The sequence below is a fragment of the Xyrauchen texanus genome, chromosome 20 (genome assembly GCF_025860055.1).
Source record: "Xyrauchen texanus isolate HMW12.3.18 chromosome 20, RBS_HiC_50CHRs, whole genome shotgun sequence".
Classification (NCBI taxonomy): Eukaryota; Metazoa; Chordata; class Actinopteri; order Cypriniformes; family Catostomidae; genus Xyrauchen; species Xyrauchen texanus.
In genome coordinates this window covers 34128437-34147472 of record NC_068295.1, presented here as the reverse complement: position 1 = coordinate 34147472, position 19036 = coordinate 34128437, and the positions used below count along the sequence as shown (strand labels likewise).

Genomic DNA, 19036 nt, shown 5'->3' with positions numbered 1-19036 from the left:
TGCGGTCCATTACATGAATTACTAGAGGGCATCTACTGTTAAAGACATTATGCACACAACATTGGAGTTAGACATTAGCCGATTCTGTATTTAATGGTGAGAACGTCCTCAAAATCAAACTAGGCCAGCCAAAACCAATAACAACTGGTGTAAAGCAGGCAACAAATGCTAAACATTTTGGAAAGTCTTTTGAAAAAGTGTTGAACTGCATGTTTCACTTGGATATAATAAGGGGGGGAGGGGGGGTTGTCATTTACATTTTATAACCGTAATAATGCTGAATACTTAAATGTGCTAAGTAAAAATGATCATTATTATGGCGATTCACATTATTATGACAATAATATATCAAGGCAACATAATTAATGGCGCTTGGGTTAGGCATTTCAACCAAACCTTCAACATAAGCACAGAACTTTGGCGTGTAACTCCTTCCACACCGTTTGTACTACACCGTTTGTACTACACCGTTTGTACTAAAAACATGAATGATAACTTAAATATGACTTGTTGCAGGGGGCTATTATTTTCCAAAGCAATCAGATGTACAATGTTCACCTCACGGCTGATAAAACTAGAAAAAAGTCCTTTATTTACATTTAAGTTCCTTGCACTGTAGAATTATTTTGAAGGAGGGACCCAAGCCATATCTAGGCACCAAGGGTGTTTGGGCTTATTTGGCCCTTATTTTTAACATAAGCAGGGACCTAGCAACCAACAACACCACCATTGCAACACATTGGCAACCATGCACAACAGGCTAACATTGTGGCACTGGCGGGTACATCCTTTCTTCAGAAAATGTAGAAATCTAGTTACGCTTTTTATGCTATTTATCTGTAACTGATGCGAGACCACACTGTTACCCAAAAAAATCTTGTAAATACAGGCGAAATGCTTTCAGCAACTGAAAACACTTCGGACAATTACATTTTAAATGTTTAAACATTCCCGCGTTTCCCTTGAGAATACAGTCCTGTTCCCTCTTAATGTTATTATCAGATGTACCTCTCACCCCCTAAAAGCCTTGTCAAGTGATGCCATGGGTTCTGATTTCCAACCGAATTTGTATTGAAATAGCAGAGGAATAAAAGTGTTTAATTAAATTTGGTCTTCGTGTACCGACAAAGACTTCACTGTGGCAGAGAGGAAAGAGAGAGTGCCAAGTACAAATCCAGAAATGTGATTACAGTGGGAGATCAAGTTAGAGTTAGCTACTTTAGAACAGGGGTATTCAATTAAAGTTCCAAGAGGTCCGGTGTCTGGATTTCCTTCCCAGCAATGGTCCGGACAATAACATACATGGTGTTAGTAGTCAGTATAGATATGAATTGACTTAAGGAAGGCTCATTTTTTGAAATAGTAGGCTTAATTGTGAATTTCCAAGTTGGCAGTCATACTACTTTGTAAAAGAAGAAGAAAAAAACGTCCAAGTCAAAACAGTCTCTTTAAAACTGGGCAAGGATTAGGACATTGGGGCTTCAGAGACAAAGCCAAAGTTTTGAGGTTTGGGGGAATCTTCTACCAAAAGATTCAAATATTTCTATGAGTTCATCAATAGAGAGCACTTTGTTATTAATCTTAAAAGATAAAATCAACAGTTTATTTTGAAACTGAATGACAACAGTCCAGTATTTGTGTTTGAATATTTTTAGATACTCAAGGGGCATAGGAGGCCATGTTCGCAGCACGTGAAAGGGCATAAATAAAGCGTGTTCTGTAAAAGAGAAAAGTATTCAAGGATACAGCACTGAAAGATCAGTGCTATCTTCACCCGTGCGCTTGCGCTGTAAATTGCTTCATTGTTTTGTCATGCTGATCACTGGAAGTCTAGTGATGGAAGACGTTGAGATGGGGTAGCAATTGTCAAATTGTCTTGTGGTTCGGATGGAACCAAGCCAAGGTCCGGACCTGGACCGCGGTCCACTAATTGGTGACCGCTGCTTTAGAGTATACATATTAACTGCTTCACCTTTTTAAGGGTCACGTTTCTGTCTGAAAACTGGACATTGCTAGTAGACCAATAACATATCCAGGACTTCTTTTTTTTATTGACAGTATATGTATAAAGAAACACGTATATGTTATGTACTGTGCCCAGTCACAATTTACAGTACTTTTTGGAAAAGTTATATTCAATTTTAATACTTTGTTGACATGACAACTAGGGCTGTCAATTGATTAACTTTTTTTATCTAATTAATTACATGGTGTCCCGATTAATTAATCGCATATACAAATATTTGCTGAGAAAGCCCCTCATATAACAATAACTCAATATATAATGATTATTCATATTTATATCAATATATAATTATACACAGTTAACTTTAAATATTAATCAAATTTATTTATTTATATATATATATATATATATATATATATATATATATATATATATATATATATATATATATATATATATATATACTATATATATATATATATATATATACACACACACACACACACACACACACACACACATATATATATATGAATATTCAGATAATTAAAATGCATTACATTCTTGTGGCAGAAGAGTTCTTCATTAATAAGACAAAAAGCATCTTTAGAATACAATGTATTGTTTACTACCATATTATTGATCATAAGTCAATCATTGTCACACAGTTCAAGTGAATTTGTCAATCAGTTTGAGATTTATTATGAGGGCTTGTTTAAGGGCCCATCAATCTACACCTACATCAGACATCTCGGGTGTGTTGCGTCATAAACATAAAATGTTTAGGTCACTGTGTCAAGTTAAATATAGTTTAATACTCAATCTTTAAACACATCTTGAGATCCCTTAAATCGCATTTGTGCTCCTTCGAGTATTTTGAATGCAAGAACGTAACGCATGTTTGTGTTGTTCTGCCTACTGAAGTGTTTTCTTCACTGTATAAACTGTGCATTGCTCATACAGCTGAAATTTCACATACTGCCCTCTGGAGTAAACAGGTGGTACTACAAGCTTGCATTTCTCAGGAATCTTCCTTATTATGGTCCGTGGGGATGCAATTAATTACGTTATTATTTTAACGTGTTATTTTTTGTAAAATTAATTGCACTGAATTAACCCAAAAACTGTTAAAATTAAGATGTAAACAACTTTACAGCTTAAATAATTCACAAGTTTTTAATAGAAGAATTAATATAAGTGCTTTTGTAAAATCATAAGCTTCACATTTCTGCCTTTAAACCTTCCAAAAATTGGCCCCATTCACTTCCATTCTAAGTTCCTCACTGTAACCTTGAATTTAGCTTTTTTTAAAGGAGGGACGAGTATAAATATATATATATATATATATATATATATATATATATATATATATATATATATATACACACACACACACACATACACACACATTTTATCACATCAGGTTGGTGAAGCTGTAAATGTAGCCGATTGCTTTCTTTATTTAAATAATATTTACAATGGAAACGTTCATTTCTTTACACGTATATAAAAAAAAAAAAAAAACCAGAAAGAAAATCCAGACTCACACAGTGCCGTGAATTAAAACATTTATAGTAACAGTTTATGACAGCCATATGTTTTAAGCACCTTGAATCTGTTGAATCTATTCTGCACTCAAACTTTCTCCTCCGCATGATGAATACATCATCACGATGACACACACCCTTCACGGTATCGGCTCTGCTTTTGTTCACACAGGCACGTCCAGGGATTGACCTCGGTAATGTTACTAGGGTCTGATTCCGGGATCACATTTTCAGGCATTCTGGCACCGGCTTGCGTTCACACAGAAGGCTCCCCGGCATTGATCCCTCCAATATCCTGGGATCAGAGCCGAGTGTGAATGAGGTTTCAGTCTTTTTCTCCTCCCTGCTCTTGTTTTTCTTGCCCCTGTTAGGCAGGATATCAGTATGTGAGAGAATGTGGTATTGATGTGACTGATTTATGGGACAGAGCTGCTGCTCCTCTGTGTATCACTGACCCAAACACCTTTATTTCAAAGGAGCAGGACTGCCGTTCCTCCGCCTCTCCTCCACACCTCTGCTCAGTCACTCAGTCAAGCAAGGTTATAAACAACACAGACCCATCCCTCCCAAACATCGCCCCTTCCACCAATCTCAATCTGATCTCTTTGAGCTCTTTTGAGTGTTGTTTTGGGTTTGTTTCATGCAAGCCATGGCTTGGTAAAATCATCATCCCCATTACTTTAAAGAAATGCTCTGGGCTTAAAACATGTAATAGGAGTGATTTAATCTCACAAGTTTCAGGCTAACACATATTATAGGAATGTTGTGAGTTCAATACAAGTTGATTTTTGTGTGTTTGTGTTTGTATACCTTTGTTGAGTAAGTGGGCTGGGATATAGCAGGTGAAATCAGCAGCTCTGTCCCTCACGTCCTGATCTTCATCCTGTAATAATATAAAGAGACTCCTCCATAATGCCACAGTGTGTGTGATACCTGAAATACAAAAACACACGCATGAAATCAAAATGGTTTTGGTCCATGTCTTTTAGCCAGCCAAATGCTAGTGTACTCAGTTGACACAATGAACTTTTAGAAGATATAAGCATTTAAAATTTTCAGTCTCTCTCTTTTAGGAAAACAGACCACAAATATTGATGACTCATCTTGCATTCTGGGGCGTATCCAAATGTTTGTCCAATCGTATGCCCTCTAGAATGAGAAAGTCCCTTCCCTTAAAACCACCTGACTTTGACAACCAATACCAATTACCATATGGTTTTGCAGGGCTGACATAAAGGAATAGTTCACCTAAAAATTATAACTCTCTCATCATTTACTCACCTCATGCTGTTCAAAACTCAGACTTAATTTCTTCTGCGCACACAAACAATATTTTTGTGTGCATGAGTTGTTTTTGTCCATGCAATGTAAATCAATGGGGTCCAAAACTTTCAATCTCCCAAAAAGGACATGAAATCCACATAAAGGTAATCCATATGACTTGAGTGGTTTAATCCATGCATCTGAAATGATACCATCACTTTGGGTGAGAATCAGACAAAAGTTAAGTCCTTATTCCCAACAAATCGTAACATCCAGCCCAATTGGAAGACTTTTGGAACACCAATTGGAACACTTGAAACAATTGCAGGTTTCAAGACGGTGATTCAAAATAGCCCATCTGGGTTGTGAAAATGGCGAACCTGGCAACCCTGTGACTGGTTTGTGTACAGAGCTCTGCGTATGTGTCAAGGACGTGGAAGAGTATGAACAGACTTCTCTCATGAATGTGCCAAGGAGACTGCAGATGTCAAGATTTATAGAGAATATGGCCTTATTTCTCGGTATGTTTCTCACTCAAAGTGATTGTATCAATTCAGAAGACATGGATTAAACCACTTAAATCACATGGATTACTTTCATGCTGCCTTCAAGTGCTTTTGGAGCTCGAAACATTTGGACCCCATTGAATGAATGAACGAACATAAATCATATATCCTTCAAAAAAGCGTTATTTGTGTCCCACAGAAGTAAAAGTGATGCAAGTTTAAGATTGTATGAGGGCAAGTAAACGATGAAAGAATTGTAACTTTTGGGTGAACTATCCCTTTAAAGGCTATTGAGCCCTTTGATATATCCTATGCAAACATGTTCCCGTTTTAATACGAAGCAAAAGAAAGAAAAAATTGTCTTTATTTTACTTATTTTTAACCATAGTTGAACACTCACCCAGAGGCAGTGCTGGTGCTGTCAGTAAGGTGGGGGTGGCCTTCACCAGCACCTCTGCTGACATCAGTTTGACCTCTACAGGTTGCTCCTCACCACAGCCCTGCATGACCAACGCCCCCCATTGACTTAAGCAGGCTACTGCATCCTCACTGAGCTGCATGCACAAATAAGCACACGCATGCACACACTTTAATAAAATAAACATAACTGAGGGGACATCAGCAATACATCCCTGATATGGCCTTTATAAAAATGACTACTGTTAAAAAAAACATACAGTGATGGTGTTACCATGGTACTGCAAGATCACCTTATTCATATAACATGGAAATTATATTGTACTTTAAAGAATACCATTTGGGTAGTGTCCAAAAAACCTTAGTAGTATCATATTACATTGCCAAAGTATCGCGCGGTATTACCATGTTACTTCTTTGCAAGTGGTATACTTCTTCAAAGAGGACACGGATAGAGCAGCATACAAGCCAGCATACATGGGAACTCCTTCAATACTGTTTACAACGCATCATGAAGTTAGTTGAGAAAGCTGTAATCTAGGCAAAGGGTGGCTTCTTTGAAGAATTTTAATTATAGGATGGTTAAACATTTTTAACCACTACATAATTACCATACTTCCATTTGTGTTATTTCATAGTTTTAATGACATTACTTGCACTTCAGGGTTCTTTTGACCAGCAGCTTTCAGTGGTGGATATGGAGAGTGAAGTGATTTTGATAATCCGTTTCATTTTATGCATGAATAATGCTAATTTATGTCAATAATAGTTATTATAAAGGGATATCTATGGTTTATATTGAAGAAACGTGCGTTCTTTTGAACTGTTGACAAAACCAGATTAACTTGAATACACATCCACCATAAATACACACTCAACACACTTCTATAGCCTGAGAAATGTGGCATATAAAACTACCATCAGACATGCAATATGTGTCTTTACCACTCAAATGATTGGTCCACATACAGTAAATAATAATATTGGACGTGAATAACATCATATTCAATATTTAAACTTAATAACAGTCAACTTTGATTGAACAAGTCATTTATAGAATAAAAAAAATGCAAAAAGAAAATTTTTGAAGTATTCCATTATTTGATTTTGCATTTCCTTTATCAAACACTATGTGCTGCGGTGGTGGACGCTTGTCCCGTTACCTGCGGGCACTTTCTGACCTGTGGTGTTGTTCCATGTTGGTACAACAGCAATTGCACTTTGGAAATTAAAAACAGCCATTTGCAATAAAGTTTGTGCGATCCCTTTGTGAAAAGTTTAAATCTAACAACAGCAAATTGGTCTGAAAAAAGTAGATGCAATAGTAATGAAGGTGATCAAATCCTCGTCGGGTTCACACATCCTCCGTGAGGTGCCCCTAAGAACAGATGACACCATTTACACTGCAAGCATGAGTCATGAGGTGACGCGTCCCAAAAGCAGCAGTGAGCGAACAGTTTCGGTGTTGAGCCTATTTTTGCCATGAGCTCAGCAGCTCTGGGTGAAGTACAACACTAAAATAATCAGGAGAATATTGAAAAGACACAAAAGCAAATCAAAATGGTTCAAACCGACCCTAGAGTACACTACAATTTATATGTCTGCATGCAAGTAAACTCAATAAAATAACGTAATAATTAATAAACTTCCAGACCTTTTCACATTGTGTATATAGGTGAACAGTATAGACACAACATTAACCAATCACAACCAAGTGTGCTGATAAAGATGAAGTGCATGTGACTGCCCGCTGTTGTCCTTGAAGCAGCAATAACCTCAGCTTTTTATGACCTTATTAAAGGAAAAATTTGGCGTATGACCCCATAGATAACTTTATTTTCTGCTCAGAGGCGCTGCTAATGTGAATATCCAACACGACCGCCCCGCTCACGGAGGATGTATGAACCTGGTGTTAGTTTGTCGTAATCCACAGTTCCTGATGGAAATTTAAAAAGAAATTTAAAGAAGCCTAAATTGTTTGGAAACTGGGGTGTTTCAGCCCCAGGCACTAGTGTTTTGGGCCATTTTCAGCTTAATTTGAACAAAGCACCCATTGACAGCAGTTCTTTTCTGGGGTGCCAAAAGAACCCGGAAGTGCCAATTATCAGAATATGTTTGTAAATAGTAATTTCGTCTAATTCCTAAACTGTGGGGAAAAAAAAGTCACAATAAAGAATGAGTTGGTGTGCCCAAAATTTTGATTTGTAGCGAATGTCTTGATCAGATTCAACAAGGAAAATCATCTTGCAGTCAAAAAGTATCTTGCATCCCCCTTTCATTTAATCACTCTCTTGTTTCTTTTCTTCTTCCTTACCTGCAGCGTTGATTCAGCCAGGTGCACCACCAGTTGGGACGTTAGAGAGAGAGCTGCACAGTACAGCTCCACACTAGGAGACACACACAATTAATATTTTGTTTTTCGATTTTGAAATCAAAATCAAATAAACACTGTAACAAGGACGGGCGAGGAGGCGGCGGGAACCGGCTGAACAGCCAACACAAGGGTTTAATGATATAAATAATCTTAAAACAACATAAAACATAAACGAACAGACACATGTGCAACACGGCTGCATGTGTCTCTCACTCCCGAACTGGCGTCTCCAGCTCCCCTTTATATATCTCTCCCACTGATTAGTTGACTCAGCGCCTACCATGCACCCTCACGGCCTGGCCACGCCCTCTTCCTCATTACAAACACAATGTACACGGACCGATTTGTAGTTCCTTTAAATGTAATGACATTCTAAACAAAACTAGCATAATAATGTAAAAACAAAACAACATGCTGACACACACTAAAATGAGGCCCAGACCAAGTGTAAAGGGGCTGTTTCTAACTTGATCTCAAAAAAGGTGTAATTCAGCATGTGTTGTACAACAGAACACGGCTCCCAAAATACACTCAGCAAATGTGCCATTACACAACACTACATTTGTCCGACTGCATTACACAATAACACAAACACAGCAAGTCCTACGGCACTGCTTAATCACAGGGCGACTGCCCCAGCAACAAAAGACTCGTATCATGTCACACCACACAAATAACAATACAACACCAAGTGTTTTTCCATACTTGACATAAGGGAGAGACTGAAAGCGTGAGTGTGGAGTCTTTGTAATGTAATACTGAAGCCTGTGTTCACAGCGCACTGGGATGTGAAGGTGTCTGTTATTTAGGGGCCCCTACAGGCACCGAGGAGCCAAAAACAACAGACTAACTGCACCTGCTGCCATAGTGCGCTGCCACATGAACACATATTAGAACTCGCACACCACCTCCAAGCATATACATACCCACAAATTATAGGGAATTACCCTATATGAAAAGCATATAAACACACACATCCACACTCAATGGAAAGCACAGGTAGCAGTGGCCCTTTAATGTGTAAATCAATCTTCCTCTCGCTTTGCTGTAGGTATGAAAGGGAGATTGATGCATGCAGGGCAGCTGGAGACCACAGGTATGTGTGGTTTCTTTTGTTGTCAGAGTCCACATCTAGAGCCATTACGGTTTCTGCTAACAGCATTAGCCGCTCAACAGAGCACCTCTCGCCTCCTAGAGGGACATCTACCGCCCAAAAACCACTACCTCAACAATAAGTTTTGTTAAGGTCTACAGCTGCTGAGAAAATAATTGGGGGGTTTTTAGCATGTCAGTAGAATCTTTTTAAGTTTAAACTTAAGTTAAATAGCTATTCTTGTTAACATTTTACTTTTTGTGCCTCTAGTAGAATTAAACGGAACTAAGAAAACAATAATCGTTTCACCTTTTAAGATTTACAGTCAATGCTGTAAGGGAATCCAATTTGAGGTGTCATATGATGAATATAGAATTTACAGGAGAGCTGTGCTACTTGTGTGTTCACCTGTGTTTAGAGGTCTCAGTCAGTGTGATGAGATGCTCAAGAACCTCCTGACAGCTCAGAGACATTGTCCCATCTCTCCAGGGCAGGAGAGAGGACAGAGGGAGGGCAGCAAGAACCTGTAAAACCTGTAAGAGACCAAGAAAAGAGAAGATACTGACTATGTTTGCATGGACACCAGAAAGCAGTTTATTGCGAGAAAGCAGCGTTCTTGTTTACAGTGTGAAACAGTGAGTATTTAAACATTCAAAAATTGAGTCTCACTGAGTGTCACTGTAACCCAGATTTGTGTTTTTTTTCTCCCCAATATGGAATGCACAGTTCTTAATGTGCTCTAAGTCCTCGTGGTGGCGTAGTGACTCAGCTGCCTCCGCGTCTGAGACCATCAATCCGTGCATCTTATCACGTGGCCTGTTGAGCGCGCTACCGCGGAGATATAGCAATTGTGGAGGCTTCACGCTATTCTCTGCGGAATCCACACACAACTCACCATGTGCCCCACAGAGTGAGAACCACATTATAGCGACAACAAGGAGGTTATCCCATTTGACAGTACCCTCCCTAGCAACCGTCCAATTTGGTTGCTTAGAAGACCTGGCTGGAGTCAATCAGCATTCCCTGGATTCGAACTTGTGAATCCAGGGGTGGTAGTCAGCATATTTACTCGCTGAGCTACCCAGGCCCAGAGTTTTGCTTTTTTTTTTTTTTTTTAATGAAAAGGAGGAACGAGTCAAAATAAAATTTTGTGATAATAAACATTATGCCACAAATGCTGTCGACTGAGCTTAACTTGTACCGAACCAAGAACATTCGTTTAACATTGCACCCTGAAGCAGAATTGAGCTGCAATTGTAGGGTTTCCCCTCTTGAGTAAAACTCTGGGATTCCCCCAATGCACAAGAGCATATACGCAAACATGAGGTACCATTGATATTTTACATTGGTGTACAGCATTTTTTTTTATAGTTTATAGTGTGTACATGCTTTTCCCACTGTACTCTTGAGAAATTTTGAATTATTTCCGCTGTGTTTACTTGTTTTAGGGCTACATCCTATGACCATGGCTGGACTGGTAAACTGGTAATCTAGTACATGAGCACTCTTCAAACACCCATCAAAATGGAGCTTGTGTGTTTAAATTGCCACATTAAGCCGCATTCTCGAGGAGAAACCTAGGTTTGTTAAACCACTTTTTCTTAATCCCTTAAATGTAAAAAAAAAAAAAATCAGCACTCTCATTCACATGACCTTTCAGAATATCGCTTTCTGCAAAAAACCCTGGAATAAACGGTTTTCTTAATGGTGCTGTAAGCGATTTCAGCCATTCTACTTCCACGATACTGAGCCGTTAAATGAGCTTTATTGAGATCGACATTGTGCAGAAACAGTTGTTTAAAACAACAGTAGCAAGATAGCGCCCTCAACAGACAACCGTTATGAACAACATAGCATAAAAATGGCAGTCAGCCTCAATAATTCACTGCAACTACAATACTATGAGAACAAGCAAAATGATTGACAGGTGAAAAGCGTCAGTGTCCGTGGTCCGCAGACACATTTTTGTTTGCTGTTTACAGCTGTCACAGAGACCGGTGAGATATCTCAGGACACTTATTTCATTTCATTCTTTTAAGTGGTCACTGGGAATATAATGAAATGGAGAGACATAATAAAGTGTCAAAATCTATTGATTCTCAACTGGTTGGTTGTGACCCCAAAATGGGTCACAGATCTGTACTTATAGGGTCATGGACAGCAGAGACAATGCTAAATGCAAATAATAAAATGCAACATACCATATAAACATTAGAGTAGCAAAATAAATAGGCTTATGAATTTTTAAAAGGCAAGAGAAGACACTTCCAATTTCTTTTGTTGTTGACGTCAAAGGCTGAAGGCTTTAAACCAAACCCAACGGTATTTTGGCACAAGCTAGACAAATTAGTCAGATGCCAACATGGACAGGTTGTATGCTCACATTCTCTCAATCCATGAACAAAACTACACAAGGTCAAAGACAATAAGACCCAGAGTAAATTAAATGTTTTCACTTGCAACAAGGACAAATATGGTACAAGCTAATTATTGGCTGCTAAAAGCATGAAACCATTGGAATTCAATTCAAGACTCAATATTATGCCGTTCATGGCAATAGTAATAAATTGCAATGTTTGACATTTTTGTTTACTTTTTCCATGTTAGCCATTATGGTACTGCGTTAGGTCGCAACATCATGTTAATTGTAAAATCTGGTTCCTGAAGCAAAATCAGTTACGAGCCACAGGCCTGGGACATGTTTATCTGTCTTAATAGAGAATATTTTCAATACTTTCATTTACCAGCCACACCTCTCAACTCATTTTCCTTTTATCCATATGACTGTTCCCATATTTCACCCCCTGTCTGTAAGTAACATTCCTCCCTCCCCATCCATCCATTCATTCATCCCCCTGCACATAAAGCACATCTGGTTCAGCTCTGGCCCTCAGGCTTCCCCCCCAAACACTGGTCTCAGCAGAGCAAGGGAGTTAACGGAAGACTTGTTTTTCTTCTGCTCTGACCCCTGCTGTCTTTGCTTTCCTTTACTATGACAGGCCAGGTAGCTCACAGGGGTTTGTTGACATTCTTCAGACATATTTGGTTGATAATTGTTTCTTAGAGTGCGCAAGCGTGTTATTAGAGCCTTATATAAGGTCATTTTATGGGTCTTTTTAACAGCTTTCTAATGCCTCTGCTCTTTATTATGCCTCAGACATTAAAATTACAGCACAGCCCCATCGCTCACATGTACAAACAAATTCTCCCTAAGTACATGACGAAACAAGTGTGGATTTGGTCTTAAGACTTAAATGAGTATTTGCAGAATGGATTTAGACACTAGAGTTGCAGTTCATTGCATATTTTCTTATTAAAGTAGCCGACTAAGCCCGCAGAGGAAATTAACCCAACTTTCCTAATTTCTTCCCAGAATGCTTAGGTGGAGCAGTCGACTTACCATGGAAACCAGGCCATATCGAAAGCCTGGAGCAGCTAGGAGCAGCTTAATAGCAGCACTTTAAACATTAACAGTTGGCCAATAAAACGGCTTTTAAGAACATGCACACAAACACGGCAACAGACATAAATACATACACAGACACATAAAAACACACATCTCCAGACACAAACATGCACACTTCCAGCGAAGCCCATTCCCGTCAGTTTGAACATGGCTTAATGATTGGAACAACAAAACAGGGGATAAATTGATGGTTGGTTGAGTGTTTCTGAGGAATTGAAATACAATCCCTTTTTCTAAACAGGAACTTGCCTTTTCACTTCACCGGGACAAAGCTCTGAGTTGAAAGTACATGTGTGTGTATATTGAGTCTGCGAATGGAAATTAAACAACAATCAGACATTTTTATTTCGAGATTCGGCTGTCAGTAGCTCTTGTTTAGCAGGTTGTTATCATGGTGCAGTTGTTTATTCTGTAAATCAAATCAAAGAAAATCCCATATGAGGGCATGTTCCATTTAGACAGCTGGATTCTCTAATCTAAGGATCACTGAGTTTGATGGGTGGATTACACCTCAGTTCACCTCAGTTAGTAGACAAGGTTTTGGCTACTAACTGGAATCAATTTTAATTTGTGACACCCATGATGCTGACAGTGAAGGCAGTGATTGGACAGAGAGCACCATTGCAACTGAAAATGTAGTCCTCCAAATATTATCAATAACTTTCACTGCTTCTCTAGTATTTGTAAAGTTTTTGTAAACTTTTGGGAGTTTATGTGGTATGCTTTTGTAGTTTGTCTTGTATAGATTTTTTTGTATGTTTTCTAAAGTTTCACTAAGTTTTAATTGCTTTATAATTTTTTTTACGTTTTGTAAAGTTTCAAGGTTGGCAAAAAAGTTTGTGGTGTGTTGTCCAACATTTTTTAAAGTTTTCGGAGTTTATGTAGTGTGGTTTTGTACGCAATTATGTCTGACCAGTCTGTAAATTCCATAATAAAAGTGCGTACAGCATATATTCAAGCTTGAAGTGCATGTAACTTTGTGTTTTCACAGGCCTCATGAATGGGGGCAGTTAGCGCTCCTCAACAAACCACACAAGCAGTGTAGCCACAGAATGAGAGCTGGTCAAACATGAGCTCTACAGATTTGGACAGGACAGACACGTTCTTGAGATCTAGACGACGCACAACAGAATGCAGGGGTACTGAGATGGCATTTGTTTTTTAAAGGTTGAATTATTATGTATTAGGCTATTTATAATAATTATATTTATTTGGGTGCCTTTCTCAGTAAATATTGATACATGCGATTATTCTGATTAATTTGATTATTTACTGGCATGTCATGTAATTAATATAATTACAATTATTAATCGATTTACAGCCCTATTTTTAACTTTTGTAAAGTTTGTTGAGTTTAGCAAAGTGTTTATGGTGTTTTTGTACATTTTTGCAAAGTTTTGTTATGTTTTGGTATTATGTTTAGTAAAGTTTTACTACATTTTGTGTAGTAAAGTAGTTTGTGTAGTGAGTTTTTTAAAGGTTTTGTAATGTTTGGTTAAGTTAAGCAAAGTATTGTAAGTTGTCTGAAGCATTGTGAAGTTTTCGTGGTGTGGTTTATAAATATTTTGTCAGGTTTTAGTGATGTGTTTTGTGAAGTTTATGTAGCAGGCTTTTGTAATGTTTTTGTAGTGTGTTTTATAAATATTCTGTAAGTATTGTAAGTAAAACTACTTTTATAATAAAACAGTGTTATTATGGTGTTTTGCAAAGTTCTGTAAAGGGTTTGTTTTGTGTAAAGAGAATAAGGTCGTAATATCCTGACTAATTCTTGAGCGTATATCTGAGACACTAAGTAAAAGGGCGATTTCCTCACCTTGGCTTGACACCCAGGGTATGTCTCATGCAGGGCCATGTGGGTTAGGCTGGACACACCAAGGTTAAAGAGCAAGAGGCCCTGACCCCCATGTTGAGACTCTTCCTGTGTCCTCTGAAGTCTCTTGAGGAGCCGATCCAGTGCAAACAGTCGAACCTCATAGTGCTGGGACTGCAGCATACATGTCAGGAGATCTCTCTGTAACCCGTCAGAATCAGGACACTCCCACAGATGAGGCGATTCCACACAGATGCTGATGGCTATATGAGCCAGACTCTGCAGGTACTGTGTAACGCCAGGAACTGATACATTTATCTCACGTGGTCCTTCGGTAGCCACAAGTTCTGAGACCATCAGAATGTGCAGAGTTTCAACACGTAGTTTCTTCAGCTGAGAATCTAGAGCAGAAAAAACATTGAATATTACATTATACACATTACATGTGATGCTTTAAGGAAGATCTACATTTAGAAAAGTTCTAAAATGAATGCATAATTGATCTTTGACAGCATATAATGATGCACTTTGCACTGAGAGAATTACTTTGTTGTATTTTAGTGAAAGATGACTAACACTACTAAATATTGATTGGGGTTCTCCATTACATCACTATGTTGAGATAATAATAATAAAACAAACATTCTGAGAATTACAAGTGCTTTAGGGGCTCAAACACCCTTTTTTCCTAAATGAATTATTAAAAACACAATATTCTTCTGAACTCCAAATGAAACCCACTCATCTATCTAAGGACTCCTAAGGACCCAATGAAACACCCACACTGCAACCTAATCTGGTCCTGCACATGATTCAACAAGGAGTAGACCAGGGGGCAGGGCCATACTGCATTCCCCAAGAGACGAGGTTGTTACCGTGACACTCGAGCATCAAAAGAGCTCTCATACACCTCACCGAGCACGCTCAGACTGACTTAACACAGCTACCGCAAACCACACTCTAATTTAGCTAAGTGTGAGAAAGGGTTCGAGGGATTGTGTGTGTGCTTGCATGTCTCTTTAGGGCATGGACATTACTCAACACCGGTTTCAATAATGTGAATTGTTGGCATGTTCACACAGAGCCAGACTTTTTTTTTATAAGAATGGGGGTGGTGGGAAAGCATCTGTTAAAATTAGGGTGGTGATTTTGAAAAAAACTTTTAAAGTAATGAGAACTACAGTAGAATATTTAATTGTATGTGGAAAATACAGACACCTCAGTTCGGCAACAAAACATTAATCTAAGAAACGGCTGACATGCTGTTTACATAGTAATCAATACTAAGGATCTCTTCTACATAATCGTTTTTGCTGCTTTGCTCAACCACACGCACACAAACATCTGTAGACTCGGATATTCCTTGAAAACCTTTGGTCATGCACAAATCAAGGGGGTCAAGGTTTGGCTGATTAGCATGGCCTTGTTAGCCCCTGCTATAAGATCTAGTAACTACACTAACTGGGCCCAAAAAGCGAGAAGGATATAGCTGCAGGCAGAGCTCCAAAAAGGAGCTATATCTTAAATCGACATTTAAGATATAGGGAGCCCCAAACCTAACCGAACTCTACCTAGCCTTAATCCTGTGTGGTAGTGACACCCCGATTTGGAGTTGGCTCAACCCCCTTTTGGAATCACCCTGTCCCCTTTTGGAGTAACCCCACCCTAATTTGGAGATCTCGCCCCCATCTCAGGCCTGCAGCTTGCAAAAAGCAGCTTTCTCCATTGACCATCAATATTGAAGAACTTGAGACTCTACGCATTCTTATTGAGCATTTAGGCCAATCAGCCCTGTCATGATGCATTGGATCTAGTGTAATTCCTCACATGACAATTAGGGCTCAGACGACTGGCTCAAAAAACATCTTTAATTGGTTAAGGAACAACATTCATATCAAAGAAACATTATCCTAACCCTGTCCCTATTCCGAAACCTAAACCTAGACATACCTAAAAATCACCTAAAATGAGAGGGAAAATATAGGGTGATATGAAAAGTATACAAATCCCTGACCCCAGTCCTTCACCTTACCCTAATCCTACCCTTTTCACTGTCCCAACATCAAATTGGTCAATGACAATGCTGTACCAGGACCAGCAAAAATGTGGATCCAGGAGCATGTTCTACTTGGCAAAATCAAGGACACCGGCATTGAGATGAATGGGAAGGCTAACAGCCCGCTCTTTCCAGTTATTATAGACCTCCTTGGTTCAATAAGCAAACTAAGAATGCTGCTTTTACTCAGAGTGAGAGAAAGGTGAAGTAAAAACAAAACTGGAGTGGGTCACAAGTGGAGTGATGCTCCATTCATCCCTTTAAACTCAAGCCAAGTTCTCATTACCACAAAACAACACACAGAGAGAAAAACATCATTTACAGAGGAAGGGAGACGAGAACTAGTCAGTCGTGAGACAGAATTTGGATAACAATGCTGATTTATTTCTCTCGCACCATCTCCTTCGGACCCCGGGTTACACAAAGAGGGTGAAATACAATGCAATGTCCATGTTAGGTATACAAAATAGGGCCTGAAACAATTTTCATCAAAAGGTTAGTAAAATAAGGTGCTTAACCTTCAGAGCATGTTTATCATCAAGTAGAAACCCAAGCGGTTTTATATGAGGTTTGCAATTTTTGCAATTATGTTACCAACATAAGGAACTTTATTAGGAACACAAAGTTCCCAATGTAGTTTTCTGCTGTTGTAGCCCATCCGCCTCAAGGTTCGATGTGTTGTGCATTCTGTGATACTATTCTGCTGACTACAATTGTACAGAGTGGTTATCTGAGTTACTGTAGCCTTTCTGTCAGCTCAAACCAGTCTGGCCATTCTCCGTTGACCTCTCTCATCAACAAGGCATTTCCATCCACAGAACTTCCACTCACTGGATGTTTTTTTTTTTTTTTTTTGGCACCATTCTGAGTAAACCCTAGATACTGTTGTGTGTGAAAATCCCAGTAGATCAGCAGTTACAGAAATACTCAAACCAGCCCGTCTGACTGCAACAATCATGCCACGGTCCAAATCACTGAGATCACATTTTCCCCATACTTATGGTTGATGTGTACATTAACTGAAACTCCTGACCTGTATGTGAAAGGTCTTATGCATTGCTCTGCTGCCACATGATTGGCTGATTAGATAATCACATGGATAAGTTGGCGTACAGGTGTTCCTGATAAAGTGCTCAGTGAGCGAATATTATGTACATGTTGAATGCTAATTTGTCTTCTATAAGGGAAAATTAAATGGTAACAGGGTTGCATGCAACATGTAGAACATAGTTAAATAGAAGACTAACATTTTGTCCATTTATAACTAGCTACTTAGAAGCTACTAGATTTGTGCCTCAAATGCTATTTAAAAGTCATGGGACAACGAAATTGCACTGAATTCATGAAAAGTGGAGAAAGAGCATGTAAGAACAAACAAGGTGTGTTGTGGATAGAGAGAGAATGCTTCACAATCAAAATAGGCCTCCCTCTGGAGAGAGCAATGATTAATCTCAGAAAAGAAAAGCATTTCTCAGCAGGCCAGGCTGCGGCAGACAATGTGTGTGTGAGTTTGGAAACAGTAGTTCTGAAAAAGTGTTGGAATCTTTATAATACATTGAATAACCCACAGTGAGACATCCAAAGAGAGTCACACACACACCATCAATTCTGACTCACAGAGAAAACTGTGGTTTCATTAATGCCACGACCACCAAGTCTCAATGACCAAACTATGTGCTCTCATAAAAATAGCATTACAGTCACTGGCAATAGAAAATAAAACCAACAGCAGTAAAATCAAACATTAGCTGTTCTACTTTGACCTCTCCAAAAAAAAAGATTTTTTAAAAAGATGAAAACACAAAAGGGTTAGTTCACCCAAAATAACAATTCTCTCAACCCTTATGTTGTTCCAAATACATAAGATTTACTTTCTTTCATTCTTCTAAAGCTGTTCTGATGAAGGTACTTGCTATTCTTCTAAGCTCCAATAATGACAAAAAACACCATATAAAAGTATTCCACGTGACTTGTGCAATATCAAGTCTTCTAAAGCCAAACAATACCTTTGTGAGAGGAACAGACCAAAGTTTTTGACTTTGAATATAGTGCTTGAGCAGTACAGGCTATTTAATTTTTTTATAAATAATAATAATAATAATAATAATAATAATATATATACATTATTATTATTATTATTATTATTATTATTATTTTTTTGTCATTTTGAAACTTGACAGCCCCTGATCACTGTATGCTTTTATTACATTGAAAAGAACAGCATGACCATTCTTCAAAATATCGCATTTTTAATACTGAAGAAAGATGTTGTTATGACGCACTTACTGTTTAAGTATGTGTGCGATCTTTTTGTTTCCGAGTGTTTAGCTTGAGTTTATGGTGCAGGAAAACAGTGTGCTGTCTGTACTCACTACAGTAGTAAACACACACCGATGCACACATGTGCCAACACACATACATACTCCCACACATGGATTTCACATCATGCTCTCCCATCATTACCCAAACTGTGAAAAACAAAACCCAGACGGCTCAGGAACGTGCACAGCAGATGCGAGCATGAAAACGCTTTCCCAC

General features: G+C 38.5%; 1 protein-coding gene across 1 annotated transcript in view; it reads right to left on the bottom strand.

Moving 5' to 3' along the window:
* thada (THADA armadillo repeat containing) overlaps positions 1-19036 on the bottom strand; it is a 124233-nt gene that overhangs the window by 10409 nt on the left and 94788 nt on the right. Inside the window, exons 32-36 of the mRNA XM_052151733.1 lie at positions 14446-14843; positions 9575-9699; positions 8014-8086; positions 5683-5836; positions 4324-4446 (exon numbers count right to left, since the gene is read on the bottom strand). Of these exons, the coding sequence (XP_052007693.1) occupies positions 4324-4446; positions 5683-5836; positions 8014-8086; positions 9575-9699; positions 14446-14843 (873 nt within the window). The remainder of the gene's footprint in view (positions 1-4323; positions 4447-5682; positions 5837-8013; positions 8087-9574; positions 9700-14445; positions 14844-19036) is intronic.